This window comes from Anopheles darlingi, chromosome 2 (assembly GCF_943734745.1).
Source record: "Anopheles darlingi chromosome 2, idAnoDarlMG_H_01, whole genome shotgun sequence".
NCBI classification, from domain to species: Eukaryota; Metazoa; Arthropoda; class Insecta; order Diptera; family Culicidae; genus Anopheles; species Anopheles darlingi.
In genome coordinates this window covers 56,533,229-56,548,296 of record NC_064874.1, presented here as the reverse complement: position 1 = coordinate 56,548,296, position 15,068 = coordinate 56,533,229, and the positions used below count along the sequence as shown (strand labels likewise).

General features: G+C 41.8%; 4 protein-coding genes and 1 long non-coding RNA gene across 6 annotated transcripts in view; 4 read left to right on the top strand and 1 right to left on the bottom strand.

Annotated features, from left to right (window-relative positions):
* LOC125948722 (single-minded homolog 1-like) overlaps positions 1–572 on the top strand; it is a 2,730-nt gene extending 2,158 nt beyond the window's left edge. Inside the window, exons 5-6 of the mRNA XM_049675062.1 lie at position 1; positions 530–572. The exon at position 1 is cut by the window's left edge and continues 492 nt beyond it. Of these exons, the coding sequence (XP_049531019.1) occupies position 1; positions 530–572 (44 nt within the window). The remainder of the gene's footprint in view (positions 2–529) is intronic.
* On the top strand, positions 26–6,483 carry LOC125948708 (neuronal acetylcholine receptor subunit beta-2-like). Of its 2 annotated transcripts, none has more exons than XM_049675034.1 (6): positions 26–100; positions 4,691–4,845; positions 4,917–5,068; positions 5,152–5,519; positions 5,587–5,739; positions 5,796–6,483. In XM_049675034.1, exons 2-6 carry the CDS (start codon positions 4,816–4,818, stop codon positions 6,191–6,193), a joined length of 1,101 nt encoding a protein of 366 aa, XP_049530991.1. In that variant the 5' UTR covers positions 26–100; positions 4,691–4,815; the 3' UTR covers positions 6,194–6,483. The 2 variants fall into 2 exon arrangements, with proteins under 2 accessions (XP_049530991.1, XP_049530990.1); XM_049675033.1 differs by lacking the exon at positions 26–100 and adding an exon at positions 4,510–4,627.
* On the top strand, positions 86–3,818 carry LOC125948709 (neuronal acetylcholine receptor subunit alpha-5-like). The gene is made up of 7 exons (XM_049675035.1): positions 86–120; positions 1,472–1,693; positions 1,757–1,911; positions 1,983–2,134; positions 2,218–2,585; positions 2,653–2,805; positions 2,861–3,818. Exons 2-7 carry the CDS (start codon positions 1,633–1,635, stop codon positions 3,253–3,255), a joined length of 1,284 nt encoding a protein of 427 aa, XP_049530992.1. The 5' UTR covers positions 86–120; positions 1,472–1,632; the 3' UTR covers positions 3,256–3,818.
* A 78-nt stretch (positions 6,484–6,561) lies between the features above and the next one.
* LOC125948734 (dnaJ-like protein 60) lies at positions 6,562–8,612 on the bottom strand. The gene is made up of 5 exons (XM_049675078.1): positions 8,477–8,612; positions 8,324–8,417; positions 8,080–8,249; positions 7,845–7,994; positions 6,562–7,776 (listed from the first exon to the last, which is right to left on the bottom strand). Exons 1-5 carry the CDS (start codon positions 8,533–8,535, stop codon positions 7,626–7,628), a joined length of 624 nt encoding a protein of 207 aa, XP_049531035.1. The 5' UTR covers positions 8,536–8,612; the 3' UTR covers positions 6,562–7,625.
* A 298-nt stretch (positions 8,613–8,910) lies between these two features.
* On the top strand, positions 8,911–12,916 carry LOC125948740 (uncharacterized). The gene is made up of 3 exons (XR_007468604.1): positions 8,911–9,672; positions 9,738–9,786; positions 9,861–12,916. It is a non-coding gene; the product is annotated as an uncharacterized LOC125948740 (long non-coding RNA).
* Positions 12,917–15,068: the final 2,152 nt, after the last annotated feature.

The window sequence follows — 15,068 nt, the reverse complement described above, 5'->3', positions numbered from 1 at the left end:
TGTGAGTGAGTCAGTGAAAAGCATCACAACTGCTACGCATCATTCCTGCTGCCAACCCAATCCAGTGATCTTCTCCCGTGCAAGTGTGCCAGTGTAACAAGTATTGCTTGTTTAACGAATGTCAATACCTTAAACTTAGATCTTTCGAAAGATAATTTTCTACTTAGATAACTACTTAGAAATGCTCTATTAACATGAGATTGAAATTTACAATAAAGAATACTCGAACACATACTATCGTCACTTAATTATTGATCTTACTCGTTTAGGAAACATTTATTGACTCGATTGAGTGAACGAACCCTGAGCGGCGTGGTTTGGTACTAGGCAATATGTATTTCGCCAGTTTAATATCACTTCATAGTTATAACAGGAGTGGAAGTGATCGATTGTTTAGAAAATGTGATAATGTTTTCGGTGTTTTCTGATTAACGGTCTTCGCCAACAAACGCACCGTTTGTGATCGAGTGCCAGATGAAGAAGGACTTATCCAAATTTATTCTCATTGCCATTTTCAGCCGTTCGGTAGAGTCCTAGAGCAGAAGTTGGTCGAGCGCTACATGCGCAACTAAATTAACTTGTGGTTTAGTAGTGCTAAGCAGTATGTAGTGTTTTTTTTAACTATAAATCACATGCTATCTTCTCCCATTTGTCCTACAAATCTCAGACTGATGAATTATCGAAAAAATATGTTGACTATGCCAACGGATGTTGAATGAAATTTAAATGTACCGTCAAACAGGAGAGAATTTTCGCATATCATCCTTTGTTTTGAATGTCGCTGATTTCATTTGGACTTGCAAGGACCATCAATCAAATGGTGACTAAAGAAATTCAGTCATATTTCAGATGCTTGTGGATCCATTTACAGTGGTTTACACCGATCGGTCGCAATTCAAATCTAAGTATCAGTAACTAGCTGATTTACCCGATTTCCGGTATACGGTATTAAAAAACCAATAAGAACCTATGTATGAGCCAAGTTAGGTGATGATCGGTTCAGTAGATTCCGCGTGATGCGCATACAAACATACACCGTAAGGACTTATTTTTATTTATAAGATTACAATGGAATTCTGAATATCAATAATAAAACACAATAATATTAATTTCCTAATCCTAAATTATAGCCATAAAATATTATTTGTTTAAATACTTTTCTTATACTTGCATCAGTCCTTTCTGACTTTTTGTAGGGATAATGGTAGAATGAATAGTTTGGACTCGGTAACTTGTTTGATTTAGACATAGAATTGCATGCGCATACTACTTTGTCATCTATATTATTATTATTATTATTTGATAACAAAAACCAACGAAATTTCAACGTAAAATGTAATTGTTATAAAACAACGTTAAGCCATAGTTCAGTTGATTATTTACGTTGTACCACATTGTATAGCGTAAGACTAAAGAATTGTATGGACTCAGCGAAATGAAAGACAACTTCTGCTGCTTCTGTTTTATCAAGTTTTGTTCCAAATCTAGGGGGCGTCAATTGTGAAACGACCAACCGAATGATATGAGGCTTTTAGGTCACTCCGTTCTTTCGATGGTAATTCAGTAATAGCTTGCGCGTGGAAGTAGTGGGTTGCTTAACGTTTTAACGGGTGTTTTCTTCTGGAGCGAAAGATGCTCTTCCTAATGAAAAGTATTGTTATATTTGTTTTCGTAAGTTTGCTAGGCTTCACTAGTACGTATCTACGTGGTTTATGTGAAAACTTTGGAATCAAAACCCCCTTTCTACTTTTCATAGTTGCTTTCAATTGCGACGGAGAGCCGTCTTCGAGCGAAGGTAAACTGCTAAAAAAGCTGTTCTGCTACAACTATGACAAAACGGAGCGGCCTGTAAAGAACTATAGTGCAGCTGTAAATGTTACGATGAACGTTCACGTACAAAATTACGACTTGGTATATGTTTACTGCATCCGCACTATAATTGTGATCCGTTAATGATCATAAATGGCTGTACATTTTTGTAGGATGAACGAAAATCTACTCTCACGGCATTTGTTTGGATGAGTACATCCTGGAAAGACGAGTATCTAACCTGGGACCGTATGGAGTATGGGATAGACAAGTTGATTATCGAATCGAGTGAAATATGGACTCCAACAATAATCCCTTTCAACAAGTAAGACCATCGCGTGTTCTACGCCAGGTGAGATCAGGATTTGACTTAGTGTAAAAACTGTTTTTTTGACTTATTAATTCCAGCTACAAAAGCACAGAAGCGGCATGTTCGAACCACCGCTGCGAGGTGAATCAGTTGGGCATGGTACTGTGCATCCCACCTTGCCAGTATGAAGCCTTTTGTGTGAGCAACACCGCTAATTGGCCGTTCGACACACAGAACTGTTCGTTATCTCTGGGCACCTGGGTTGAGGATCTAGAGAAGATAAAAATCAACGAAAATACCAACATAACTACTAACTACATTAAAGTACCGCATTCGGAATGGAAAATGATTTCTGCTAATGCCAAGCAATCTCTATATGATAACGACACTTATCCTACAGTAGAATATACATTTCTGCTCGAACGACACATAGCCATATATGGAGCTATTCTAACACCTGGCTTTAGTTGAGTGCGGTAACAGATGTAGATATAAAAATAGTAGGAACTAAATTGCCTGTTTCTCAATTTTAGTCATGGCTTTACTGAACATGGGTATACTTTGGATGAGCTGCGTCAGCTCTGAGCGACTCTACATTTTATGCGGAACATGTTTCGGCCACTTCGACTATTTGGTATATTTGTACTGGCGTGTTCCTTATCATGGCGTTTCCGTTCCAAAACTGCGTAAGTTAATAGATTTTTTTATTTTTCTACATCTTACCCATAATGAATTTTCCAGTGATTTTCTTTCGCGATTCTCTTTTGATAAATGTTGCGATACTGACATTCACTATCATGCTGAGGCACATGCGTCTGTCAACCGGAAACTCGAACAGCTTTTTTGATAAGCTGGCTATCAAAGTAGCGTCAACCAACGTGGGAAGCATATTACTTCAATCAGAACGTGTGGATATCGACAACAAAGAAGAGAATGATAATCATGTTGAATCGAATGCAGATGGGGATACAGTTAATCTAGTGGTTGAGGCAACGGAAGTCAAGACTGCTGAAAACCCGAAAGCCAATTGCACTAGACAAGCCGTTGTTGTAACCTTCTTGGACAGGATTCTTTTCGTTTGCTGCCTGCTTAGCTATATCTTGATGCTGTTCAATCTACTACCGAGTGAATATTGAAAAAATAAGCATTTGATACAAAGATATAAGTACAACAAAACCTTTTAAAACAACAATAAACGCTATATAAACTATCAGGCACGTCTTCCTCAAGACTGAGCCTAATGACCACGAATCGCTCCGTTCCACTACGGTTAAAATATGAAAGGATCCTATTTATAAAATGTTTGACTACAGATGTGCTATTTGTAGGAAATTAAGTCTGTTGAACGGAAAAAATCATACACATTTGAAATTTTCTCAAATTAATTTGTCAAAAGATTTCATAAAAATGAGTAGACAGCTACAACATTGCTACAAGGAAAGTTAACTGTATTTTGGCAAAAGCAACGTGCAATGTAATTTTTGATAACTTTGGAAAACAAGTAAACCAGCTTTTTTTATTAAACTCTATTGTTATTAAAATATTTTACTAAATTATTCCTGTACACTGCAGTTTTGGTACCTTTAACACTTTCTGTACATTTATTAATCTATACATTTATGATACATTAAAGTGGATTTTTTCTTTCAAGCTAGATTTTTTGTAGACGGGTTGAAATGATTTGGATGCGATTTCCACAAAGTATTTCATTGGCACTGTTCGTTATACACATACAAAAGTACAATTTTACTTAATTACAAAATCAATTCAACTTTACTTACAACTTACCAATGTAACTAGGGTTTGCAATAAAACGTTAATAACTAGACCTAACCGTCTAGTTAATGATAACCTCCTATCATTCAAGCAGAGGAATCCCGCGTGAGGCAGCTCGCGTTGCACACATCTGCGGTTCGTTGGGCGGACTAGTGGATCACGTCCTGCTCTATGACACTGACACAGATCAACACGAAGTGCATCTAACGGCAGGTGCACCACAGGGTTCCATTCTGGGGCCAACACGCTGTAACGCTTGTACGAAGTTTAACAAATGGATAAACATGATCATCAAGAGAGCGAGAAAAATCAACAATGACAACAAAAAAGGAAAAACTTTCAAAATAGAATGTTCGTCAAACCAATTGCTGCGGTTAACTTAGCGGCATGATGGTAACCTTATATGATTTCAAAAAGTGGTCCTCTAATTTCCAGTTACGGCATGTAACGTCGAATTCAGGGAAATGAGTGGCAATGTGCCAATCACGCCATAGATTTCAATTGTATCGTTTTGCGTCAGAGCTAGGGGGCGTCGGTTGTGAAACGACTACGCGTATGATGCGACACTTTAAAACTATCCCGTTCTTTCGATCACAATTCAGTAATAGTTCGGCCATTGTAACAGTTGGTTGCTTAACAATTGATTTAGAGTTTTTTTTCTAGAGAGAAAGATGCTCTCCCTAATGAAAAGTATTGTTATATTTGTTTTCGTAAGTTTGCTAGGCTTCACTAGTACGTATCTACGTGGTTTATGTGGAATATTTGGAATCAAAACCCCCTTTCTACTTTTCATAGTTGCTTTCAATTGCGACGGAGAGCCGTCTTCGAGCGAAGGTAAACTGCTAAAAAAGCTGTTCTGCTACAACTATGACAAAACGGAGCGGCCTGTAAAGAACTATAGTGCAGCTGTAAATGTTTCGATGAACGTTCACGTACAAAATTACGACTTGGTATATATTTACTGCATCCGCACTACAACTGCGATCCGTTGATGATCATAAATGGCTGTACATTATTATAGTATGAACGAAAATCTACTCTCACGGCATTCGTTTGGATGAGTACATCCTGGAAAGACGAGTATCTAACCTGGGACCGTATGGAGTATGGGATAGACAAGTTGATTATCGAATCAAGTGAAATATGGACACCAACAATAATCCCTTTCAACAAGTAAGACCATCGCGTGTTCTACGCCAGGTGAGATCAGGATTTGACTTAGTGTAAAAACTGTTTTTTTGACTTATTAATTCCAGCTACAAAAGCACAGAAGCAGCATGTTCGAACCACCGCTGCGAGGTGAATCAGTTTGGGAAAGTATTCTGTGTCCCACCTTGCCAGTATGAAGCCTTTTGTGTGAGCAACACCGCTAATTGGCCGTTCGACACACAGAACTGTTCGTTATCTCTGGGCACCTGGGTTGAGGATCAAGAGAAGATAAAAATCAACGAAAATACCGATATAACGACATATTACATCGCAGTACCGCATTCGGAATGGAAAATGATTTCTGCTAATGCCAAACAAACTATATATGATAACGATACTTATCCTACAGTAGAATATACATTTCTGCTCGAACGACACATAGCCATATATGGAGCTATTCTAACACCTGGTTTTAGTTGAGTGCGGTAACAGATGTAGATATAAAAATAGTAGGAACTAAATTGCCTGTTTCTCAATTTTAGTCATGGCTTTACTGAACATGGGTATACTTTGGATGAGCTGCGTCAGCTCTGAGCGACTCTACATTCTATGCGGAACATGTTTGGGCCACTTCAACTATTTGGTATATTTGTACTGGCGTGTTCCTTATCATGGCGTTTCCGTTCCAAAACTGCGTAAGTTAATAGATTTTTTTTATTTTTCTACATCTTACCCATAATGAATTTTCCAGTGATTTTCTTTCGCGATTCTCTTTTGATAAATGTTGCGATACTGACATTCACTATCATGCTGAGGCACATGCGTCTGTCAACCGGAAACTCGAACAGCTTTTTTGATAAGCTGGCTATCAAAGTAGCGTCAACCAACGTGGGAAGCATATTACTTCAATCAGAACGTGTGGATATCGACAACAAAGAAGAGAATGATAATCATGTTGAATCGAATGCAGATGGGGATACAGTTAATCTAGTGGTTGAGGCAACGGAAGTCAAGACTGCCAATTGCACTAGACAAGCCGTTGTTGTAACCTTCTTGGACAGGATCCTTTTCGTTTGCTGCCTGCTTAGCTATATCTTGATGCTGTTCAATCTACTACCAAGTGAATATGGAAAAAATATGAGCATTTGATGCAACAGAATAGATATAACATAGCGGGAACCAAAACTCGTTTGGTGCCAGGTATTATGGTTTCCATTCTGTACCCTTATCCTTCACTTTGAATGCTCCCTGCGCAACATTGATGACGCTGATTCCAATTCCAATTGGAATTGAAAGGATAATCGATCGAGTTGGGAATATAATAAACTAATACGAGTGTCAAGTACCTACACTGACAAATAAGCATAAATTACAAACAATACATTGACAAATAAGCTAGTTTTTGGTTGTTTTCATCAGCTCAACCTCCTATATTTATTCTTTTTCTTGTATACTTAGAATATACGATAAGATTACTACCGACCCACTTGCCAGTGGTGGTATAGACGATCACTTCAAGTTTATGGAGTTAGTGGACAATGTCAATTAGGGCTTTCTATTCATGCAAATAACGTATTTTTTCTACTCAGTCGGGACAAGGCCACGAGTTTATTTGTTTATCACAGTATCCCGGCCCCCGTTTCCTCACTTTCAGCCCCTAGTAGCTTTACAGGGATGTTTGCTTTCCAGGAGCCGTGGGACTCCAATCTGTCTAATGTGTCGAAATATAACAAATCTCTTGTTCGTTTTACTAAACCTGCATAAAACATAAACTTGACCATGCTTGACTCTAGTTGGATCGACGAATGCTCTAAACAAGCATGCTTTTCACATGTAATTAGTTTTAGAATGACAGGGAAAAAGGAAAGGACAATGTATGGAAAGCGGCCGCATATAGTTTACATACGATTTTTGAAACAATTATGATATTTCTATCAGATCTAATAATGGATTACGATATGCATGTTTTGTTAATAGTGATCACCTTTGATCGATTTGAACAAGTACTTACCCCACTGGCAAATAACCGTCGCGAGAACAATTTCGGGGCTATTAAACAATAATAGACCCGGTTGCATACATTTTGTCAATTGGGTACTTATCAAGTGCTTCAACCTTCGACCCTTCTTGGCATGTCATTGAAAATTCCTTCACCAAACAGGTAAAATGAATCTAAATTAACAGTTAAGTAGTAATAAATATCAATACATAATAATAATTTTAGGAAATGTCGGTGATATTTTTTCGAACGACGGCGAACCAGCGAGTTGGGCTTGCAAATATCCTTGATTTTGATGTACATTATTCGATCGCCATGTTTCATGTGCGACATTAAGATTGTCGTACCATATGTATAGCTCCGCGTTATACCGGCTCACCCATCGATTCTTTCCAAATATGGGGCCAAATATGCTTTCTTCTGAATCATTCTCTCGAACACGCCTATATCTCAAAGGCGTATTTTAGTAGTGATGAAGTGACAATAGTAGATTAGCGTTTCTTTAAGACTTTTTACACTTCTCTTATTTACAATTTTTCTATTGATTTACAAAAATATCAACAAAATAAAACAACAACAATGCTACACAACTTCCTTGTTCAATTTCGCCTTCATACGCTCAATTTGTGCTTTGTTTCCATATTTTTCAGCTTCTTCCCGTGCTTCTGCGTGCTGAATAGCATTCTGTCTTGAGAATTCGTCAAGTTGATTCCGTTTAAAAGTGAAAGATTTACTGTATAGATAGAACGGAAACGGATTATTGTACGTAAATGTGGCATACTTTCTAAGCTGCTGCCTTACCTTATTGCTACAGTCTGCAAAACAATTCCAAACAGCATGAATATTGCACAACACACCACGATCGTCCAGTTGCTAACTTTTTTTACTCCTTTTATACCATAGTAAGGTTGTTCTTCGTTGGAATAATGCTTATTCTCCGAAGCCCAAGGCCTGTTGCAAGAAAATGAAAGAAAAATAAATGTAACACGCTTTTTGAATTTTACGTAATTTTACGTAAGCTACTGCAAGCTGGTACCTATGAAAAATTGGATGATCGTTCGTTTTGAAATCACGGCCCAATGAAAGTTCGTAATCGTAGGCAGCTCTAGAATCGGGTTTGCTCAGGATTTTATAAGCTTCCAGCAGCTCAACAAATGATTTATTATCGTACTTTCTACTGCTGCCAACGTTTGCATCTGGGTGAAGCTAAAAATTAAAAAGAAACCTCTTTATCGTCGATGTGTCTGGCGGTCAATAGCCGCCGCTGAATTGCAACGTACCTCCTTAGAAAGTTGAATAAACGCAGCTCGTACATCGCGGGAACTACAATCGGGCTGCAGTTTTAACACTGCGTAGTGAGTTCTATGCGCATATCTACAATTGGATTGTCTGCTATAATTTACGTTTTAACCATCTCCCTTCCTACGCCATACCTGATTGAAGTGGTTTGAAATACTTTATAGACTGAGCTTCTCGGCGAAACTTTTAACATTTCTTCAATTTATTGAATCTATGCACAAATCTTCGATGTTTATTTACCTATTCGACAGAACGGAAAAAAGTGTTCGATGCGAAGAGGCAAAGTACGTCAAGCGCTCGCCAGATGAGCGCGCGATTGCCGCGCCGCGATGCCAAAATCCATACGGTGCGTCCATATAGATCTCATTTGCCATGCTAGCTCAAGCTCCATCTGGACGCACCGATGAATTTACTTTTTAAAATTTTGCAAATTTTAAAAAAGAAGCACAATAAAAAAATCTACAACAGCTCTTCGTTACTTCTGCCGTTGCGGATGATGTGGACCTACCCTATCCTCTCGCTCTCACAAACAAATGTCAAACAAACGTATCAAAGTATGCAATGAAGCAACGAGAGCAAAGAAGGAAGCATGTGAAATTTTGGGTCCTGCGTTGTTTGCCGAGAGCAAGCGGATTTACGTGTTTTTAGTTGGTTTTTAGTGCAGTGAAGGGCAGTTATTAGTTTAATTATGGCGCACCTTTTTTCTGATTTTAAAATGGAGAAACGGAAGTGTTTTAGATATTAGGGAACACGTTTTGTGTAGCGTCATCCACGAGGTTTTTTGAACGCGCGTGTGTGTGCGCGTGTGCTTCAATAGATGCCGGCATATTCGTTCCAGGAAAAAGTGTTTGTACCAGAAACGAAGCAGCCAGACCTAAAGACAATAGGCTTTGTTCGCGAGTAGTGTGTGCTTTATTATTTCTTAGAAAATGGTGTCATTGTAATGAAATACGTTTGTGATGTGTGAGGGCATGTTTGGCTATTCAACAGATCCGTTGCGAGGCCACCGGTTGATTGTGTGTGGCCTGGATATTACTTTTGGTGCGGATCGCGGCCTCGTGCTCCGGTGAAATAGAATGATTAGTGTGAGGTTAGAGGAGAGTAGTGTCCAGTTGAAATGTACCGAACGAAAATGCGGTTTAATTTATCAGAATTGCGTTTTGCCGGTAAATAGATATGCCGAGCATTTTAAAAGCACAAGGGTCGTGTTGGGTTATTTATACAGCCTGTTCCATGCCTTCAATTAGCTACCTAGGTTGCCTCTAGAAGAATCTGTGAGAAATTAGGGGACTATTATTTTCTGCCTTAAATGCTTCTGTTTGATGTTGAGGTAAGTTGTGCAAACTGTAATAGTGGTTCAATTTCTTTTGGATTAATATTGATTTTATTTTTTAGCACTGGCCGATCCCAAAGAGAGCTGCTTTATGATTGCATTTTTATTGAGGTACTGTGATTGATGAAATATTTCAGATTAGGTTTTATAGCATGGTGATTTATAGCATGATATTTTTTCAACAGAAATCGACGAAGTGAATGCCTGAACATCGTGGACGAAGTACTTACAGCAAGCATTTAATGAGGTCTTGCATTTAACTATGGAACATTTAATGAAGTAAGTCCTTTTTTCGATTTGGGGCTGGGAAACCCTCATAGGGATCTATACGAGATCGCCGATTTTATCTTGTAGCGCATCCGCCTAGTGCGGCTCTCTATCCAACCGTTTTTTAGCTCGTTAATGGCCATGGGCCGACTGTTTGGACGCTGGAATTCATCCGTTTTCCAGAGCAGACCAGTTTCGTATCTCTGTTCTCGATAGCGAGAGCGTTCGGATGTGGTTGATATTCAGTGCTTTGCGTTCTCCTCGTTGTTCTCCTCGATTCCTGTACGAAAAATATCCCTTTTCCTTCTTTCACCTGTCTCATTTAGATCCGCTCTCCCTCTAATCCGCACGTTTACTATCTCTTATCGAGATATTATCACTCTATTCACTCTAGATAATTCTAGAGTCGCGTGTACATTTATTACTCGACTTATGCTTCGGTTCCGTCTGCGAAGGAACTCGCTTGGGTGACATTCTCTCGACACTATGTAACTCAGCAAGTGCCGGCTTTGACACCTATTTGTAAGATTTTGCATTTTCATTGTCCGATTGGACACGAATGGCTTCCTATTGTGGTGTGGTGCATTTAACCAGTGCCAAACGATGTTGTAGTCAAGTAATGACGAAAATTTGCTGTACGAACGACAGATTACAAGGAACGGGTCGTTGACACCAAACAAGAGGGAACGTGGTAACAGGGAAAGCTCGTAATCGGCCCGCCTGCGCAGGCGTCTATCCGGAACAAAAACATTAGTGGAGGAGCTAACGCAAAGCGCACCATCGGACTATAAAAACTATCTGTTGCGGATGGCAACGTAATAATTAAAAAAAGGATCTGGACGTTTCTTTAAATGCGTTTATTTGATGCTCAAACGATTTAAAAAATATATCATCTTGCTTCCGTGTCTGCTATCGAAAAAGAACCTCGACAAGCCAAGCTCTCCTGCCGATCCCGCAGCGCGACCGGGGCGCCACGCACACTCTTTCCGGTCCGGCGGGAACGAGACGGCCACCGCTCCTCTCGAGATAGCTAGCCGTCCTGTCAGCTCAGCTATTCAGCGGTCCTGGTGCTGACGTCGCCAACATCCTCCCCCCTGTATGCCGTTGTTGCCAGTGGCCTACCTAAGCCTTGGTGCCAACGTCCAGCACCGCGATTTTCACTGCCGGTCTCTTTAGCAGTCCGCGTGACGTTTTTACAGTTGCTCGTCGTACTTGTCCGCCTGCAGCGCGCACAACGTCGACCAATCGTCCTCGTGGCCAGTCGTTGCGGCTATTGTTCGGGTCGACGACCAAAACAAGATCTCCTTCCCTGATGGGTTTCGCTGGCTGGTAGCATTTGATTCTTTGGTTAGCGTTGGTAGGTATTCGTGAACCCACCTCAAGCCAAAGCAAGTTGGCGAAATCAATGGTTTCTTTCCAGGTTCGTTGCGCGGCAGTGGGTGAATCATCAAACGGTATGTTGCCGTTTGAGCTGCCTAGGGTGAAATGGTTTTCTTCGAAACGGAGGTAGGCTACGGCGGAGGTCCCATTCTCGCTGACGTCACAGAAGATGTGAAGACTGATCTTGGTGGACACTTCAGATGTAGTTCTTTGTCGGTAGCACCGAGGGATACTGATCAGTTCCACCTTCGAGCACCGTGATCCACAGCGACCATGTTTCCTTTAGTTTACCGCTGATCCCCTCGTCCCAGGAGCATTTTGCGCGCCAGATTTCCTAAATTCAGGTACATTAAAAGGTTGCCGACCAAACCCATGGGGTCATATATGGACATTAGAACCCTAAAGATTGATCTCTTCGTGGGCGATATTGTCTGTGGGTCACGTCGGGGGTTGAGTCTGAATGTGAAAGCATCCGATTTTGTGTCCCACCACATGCCCAGGACTTTCTCTGTGGTGAGTGCTGCGCTCGTTAGTAGTTCCTTCTTCCCAGCAGCTTCGCTGTTCAGGTGTATCTTGACTTTGGAAGAGTTGGACAACCAAAGTTTCGGATTTCGAAACCCGCAGCTGAGCGAATGTGTCGCACCTCTTCGGCGAGCGTGATCGCCTCCATCTCGGTTTCGACACTCGATAGCATATCGTCGACATAATGTTCATATTTGATGACCTCTACTGCTTTCGGGTATTGTTCCAGGATCGGCGTTGGCGTTTTTAACATAGTGAGCAGTGCTGGGTGAACAAGCCGCTCCAAAGGTCATTACAGTGAGGATGTGCACCTGTGGAACGTTGTCGCCCTTTCCGTCGTTCCAGAAAAACATCTGACTTCGTTGGTCGCGGGGGTTCATCCTTACTTGGAAGAACATCTCTCGAATTTCTCCGGTGACGGCGATCTTGTTTTCCCGGAACTTGAATAGCACGGACAGCAAATCGACTAGCTGGTCGGGGCCAGTGAGCAACTGTGAATTTAGGCTAACTCCGTTCACCTTCCCGGCGGTGTCGAAGACTACGCGTATCTTTGCTGGTTTGTTGGGGTTGACCTCCGGGAATATTGGCAGGTACCAGTCGTTCGAATGGCTCTCCGCTAGTTCCATAGTGGTAAGCTTCCTCGTGTACCCTTTGCTTTCGTATTCCTCTATCTTTACCCGCATTGCTGTCGCCAGCATTGGGTCTCGTTGTAGCTTCTTCATGAGACAGTGATGTCGCTTTAGGGCCATAGCCCGGCTGTCCGGCAGCTTAATGTTATCAGCTTTCCACAACAACCCTGCTTCGTAGTGTCCCTCCCGTTGGAGGACTACGGTCTTCAGGATCTCAAGCGCCCTTTCTTCTTCAACTGATTTTAGAGTTGAGATTGCAGCACCTACTCCCAGCGAGTCGATTGCAAAGTACTGTTTCATTGCTTCGTGGAAGTTATCGTCTCGATCATTGCATGTGCACAGGTGCAGGTTCAGTAATGTATTCGGGGGCCCATAGACGTGTTGCTTCTTGCACGGCCCGTACACTGTCCACCCTAGGCAGGTTTTCGCGGCTGCCAGCTCTTCCAGACCTCCTTTCACGGTTCTGAGGGAGTGGCTCAGGTGACTGTTGTCTACTCCGATGATAACTCGAATTTCGGCGTTGTCGTATCCACGGAGTGGCAGTCCCTTGAGATGGCTATATTGCTCTGCCAACGTCTCGGGGTGCATCGACTGTGTGTAAATCTGCTCGAGCGTATGAACAATGGGCATCGTAAAAATTTTCGTTTCGTGATGTTGGCGTGATGTTTGATATAATATATCGGTAAAAAAAATATGAAAGAAAAGATTTTTAGTAAAAAAATAGTATCTTAATCTAACATAAATCCGCGTAGTCCTCGTGCCATAGATGTTGTTTCTCCGTGCCATTCAGATTCTCCCAAGTACATTTCTCCTAGGCGTTATTCGTTATGTCAGTGTGATGTGACTCTATTATGTTTATCATTCTTGAAGTATACGCCCATTTCATTTTGCATACGTTTGGAATCGTCTTTTGCATGTATTTTTGCAATTCAGCATTCCTCTTCGGACTTTGGGTGAAGAAAGATGCCAGCGACGAAAGAGAAGAAAAGAACTTCCTCGTTTTGATGTGATTGCTGCATGTATGTAGCAATACCAAATTTAAAACGTGGGCTTTGGAGTAGATGTAATCTACATTTGGGAAATGAGCCTTCATGAGTGCTTGAGTACCACCCCTATCGCCAGACACGACACGCGCACCATCGTACGTTTGTGCCACTAGCCTATTTTTTGCGACACCAAGTTTCTCTAGCATGCCGATGACATGGGATGCTAGAGCGTTTCCGGTTTTGGCACACGTGACGTCACTCAGAGAGATAAATCTTTCAACAGGGGTGCCTAAACAAAAAAGGAACACTATTTTAAACACAATGTGGTCACACATAAATTTTATTCTCACGATCCTATCGCGCTCTCTATTCTCTTTCTCTAGTCCTTGGCACTGTGGCACCGGTGGAGGGGTACCACCTTATATCTAACAGCTTCGTTTTTCAATGCATTTTCTTATCTTCTGTACTTACCATCTTTCAAACAGTATCGTAGCATTGAAGATAATTGCGACTTTCTGGGTATATCGGTAGTTTCGTCTATCAACATTACATTACTGCTACGAAGGTTGCTTCTTGTATTTCTTTGGCAATATGTTCTATCATGACGGATCCTACAATTTTTACCAATTCATCCTGAATCATTGCGGAAGTCCCCGAAAATACTGCACTGCTGTTGAAAAAATCGGCAAACGCTGGATCTTTCGAAGCAGTAAATGCACACATGTCTTAAAAATGGCCTCTATTTATCGAGGTCTCACATTCATCGTGACCTCTGAAGCTTAAGCCACGTGAACCTAAATAACTTGCCACTGCCTATCAACCATGCCACCTTTTCAACTGTCCATCTATCAACTCCGCTTCCTGATCGTAAGGTCCCTTTCCACCCTGCTCTATCTAATCTATCTTTGTTTTTGGATCGCTTCCCTGGGCATCATTCCAACCTAGCTCTATAGCCTTGCTAGCATCTCGGGGAGCGCATCGCGCCTTACTCCTATCCCTATGATTCTTAGCGTATCACATCGAGCACGGCGAGCTTCGTCCTGACTCTCGCAGATCGAACCTGATTGTCCTGCTTGCTGGCGAAAATTTGGCAAGAATTTTCGGGGTAGCCTGGGATCTACGATGACTACCACGTCTCCTGTCCTGACGGGCTCGCTATGTCGGTGCCTCTTTGTTCGCCGCGTAATCTCTGGCAGGTAGTCCGTCAGCCACCGCCTCCAGAAGCTGTCGGGCAACGCTTGTGACGTTCGTCAATTCTGCCGCTGTCGTCCAACTCACCAGCAACGAATCAGGCGCTCCCAGCTGCCTCCCATGTGTGAGGCTTGTGACGTGTTGAACTCCCGCCGTATCCGGCGTTGGCTGCACTCCTTTGTGATAGCGTCGTGGTAGATCAGCTCCGAGTTGCGTTAAAATTCCCTCTGCGCACCGACGAAGTTGGTCCCTCGATCACAGAATATTGTGAGCGCGCAATGAGATTCCGCAACCCCATGATGCATGAGCTCTGGTGATCAGCGAGTGAACCAGCTCAATATGGACCGCCCGCAAATCTTCGGTTCTGCAGCCGCATTCTTACACCACAGGCAGTTCCTCCGTACTCTAGCGTAATAGG

Bases quoted from the DNA above. Each gene is read 5' to 3' on its own strand.
- LOC125948709 (XM_049675035.1), top strand. From the start codon at position 1,633: ATGCTCTTCCTAATGAAAAGTATTGTTATATTTGTTTTCGTAAGTTTG. The intron at 2,135-2,217 runs GTAAGACCATCG...TATTAATTCCAG, and splicing joins ACAATAATCCCTTTCAACAA to CTACAAAAGCACAGAAGCGG. The intron at 2,586-2,652 runs GTTGAGTGCGGT...TCTCAATTTTAG, and splicing joins TATTCTAACACCTGGCTTTA to TCATGGCTTTACTGAACATG.
- LOC125948708 (XM_049675033.1), top strand. From the start codon at position 4,567: ATGCTCTCCCTAATGAAAAGTATTGTTATATTTGTTTTCGTAAGTTTG. The intron at 4,628-4,690 runs GTACGTATCTAC...TACTTTTCATAG, and splicing joins AAGTTTGCTAGGCTTCACTA to TTGCTTTCAATTGCGACGGA. The intron at 5,069-5,151 runs GTAAGACCATCG...TATTAATTCCAG, and splicing joins ACAATAATCCCTTTCAACAA to CTACAAAAGCACAGAAGCAG.
- LOC125948734 (XM_049675078.1), bottom strand. From the start codon at position 8,535: ATGTTAAAAGTTTCGCCGAGAAGCTCAGTCTATAAAGTATTTCAAACC. The intron at 8,418-8,476 runs GTATGGCGTAGG...ATCCAATTGTAG, and splicing joins TTTCAAACCACTTCAATCAG to ATATGCGCATAGAACTCACT. The intron at 7,777-7,844 runs GTAAGGCAGCAG...CTATCTATACAG, and splicing joins TTGCAGACTGTAGCAATAAG to TAAATCTTTCACTTTTAAAC.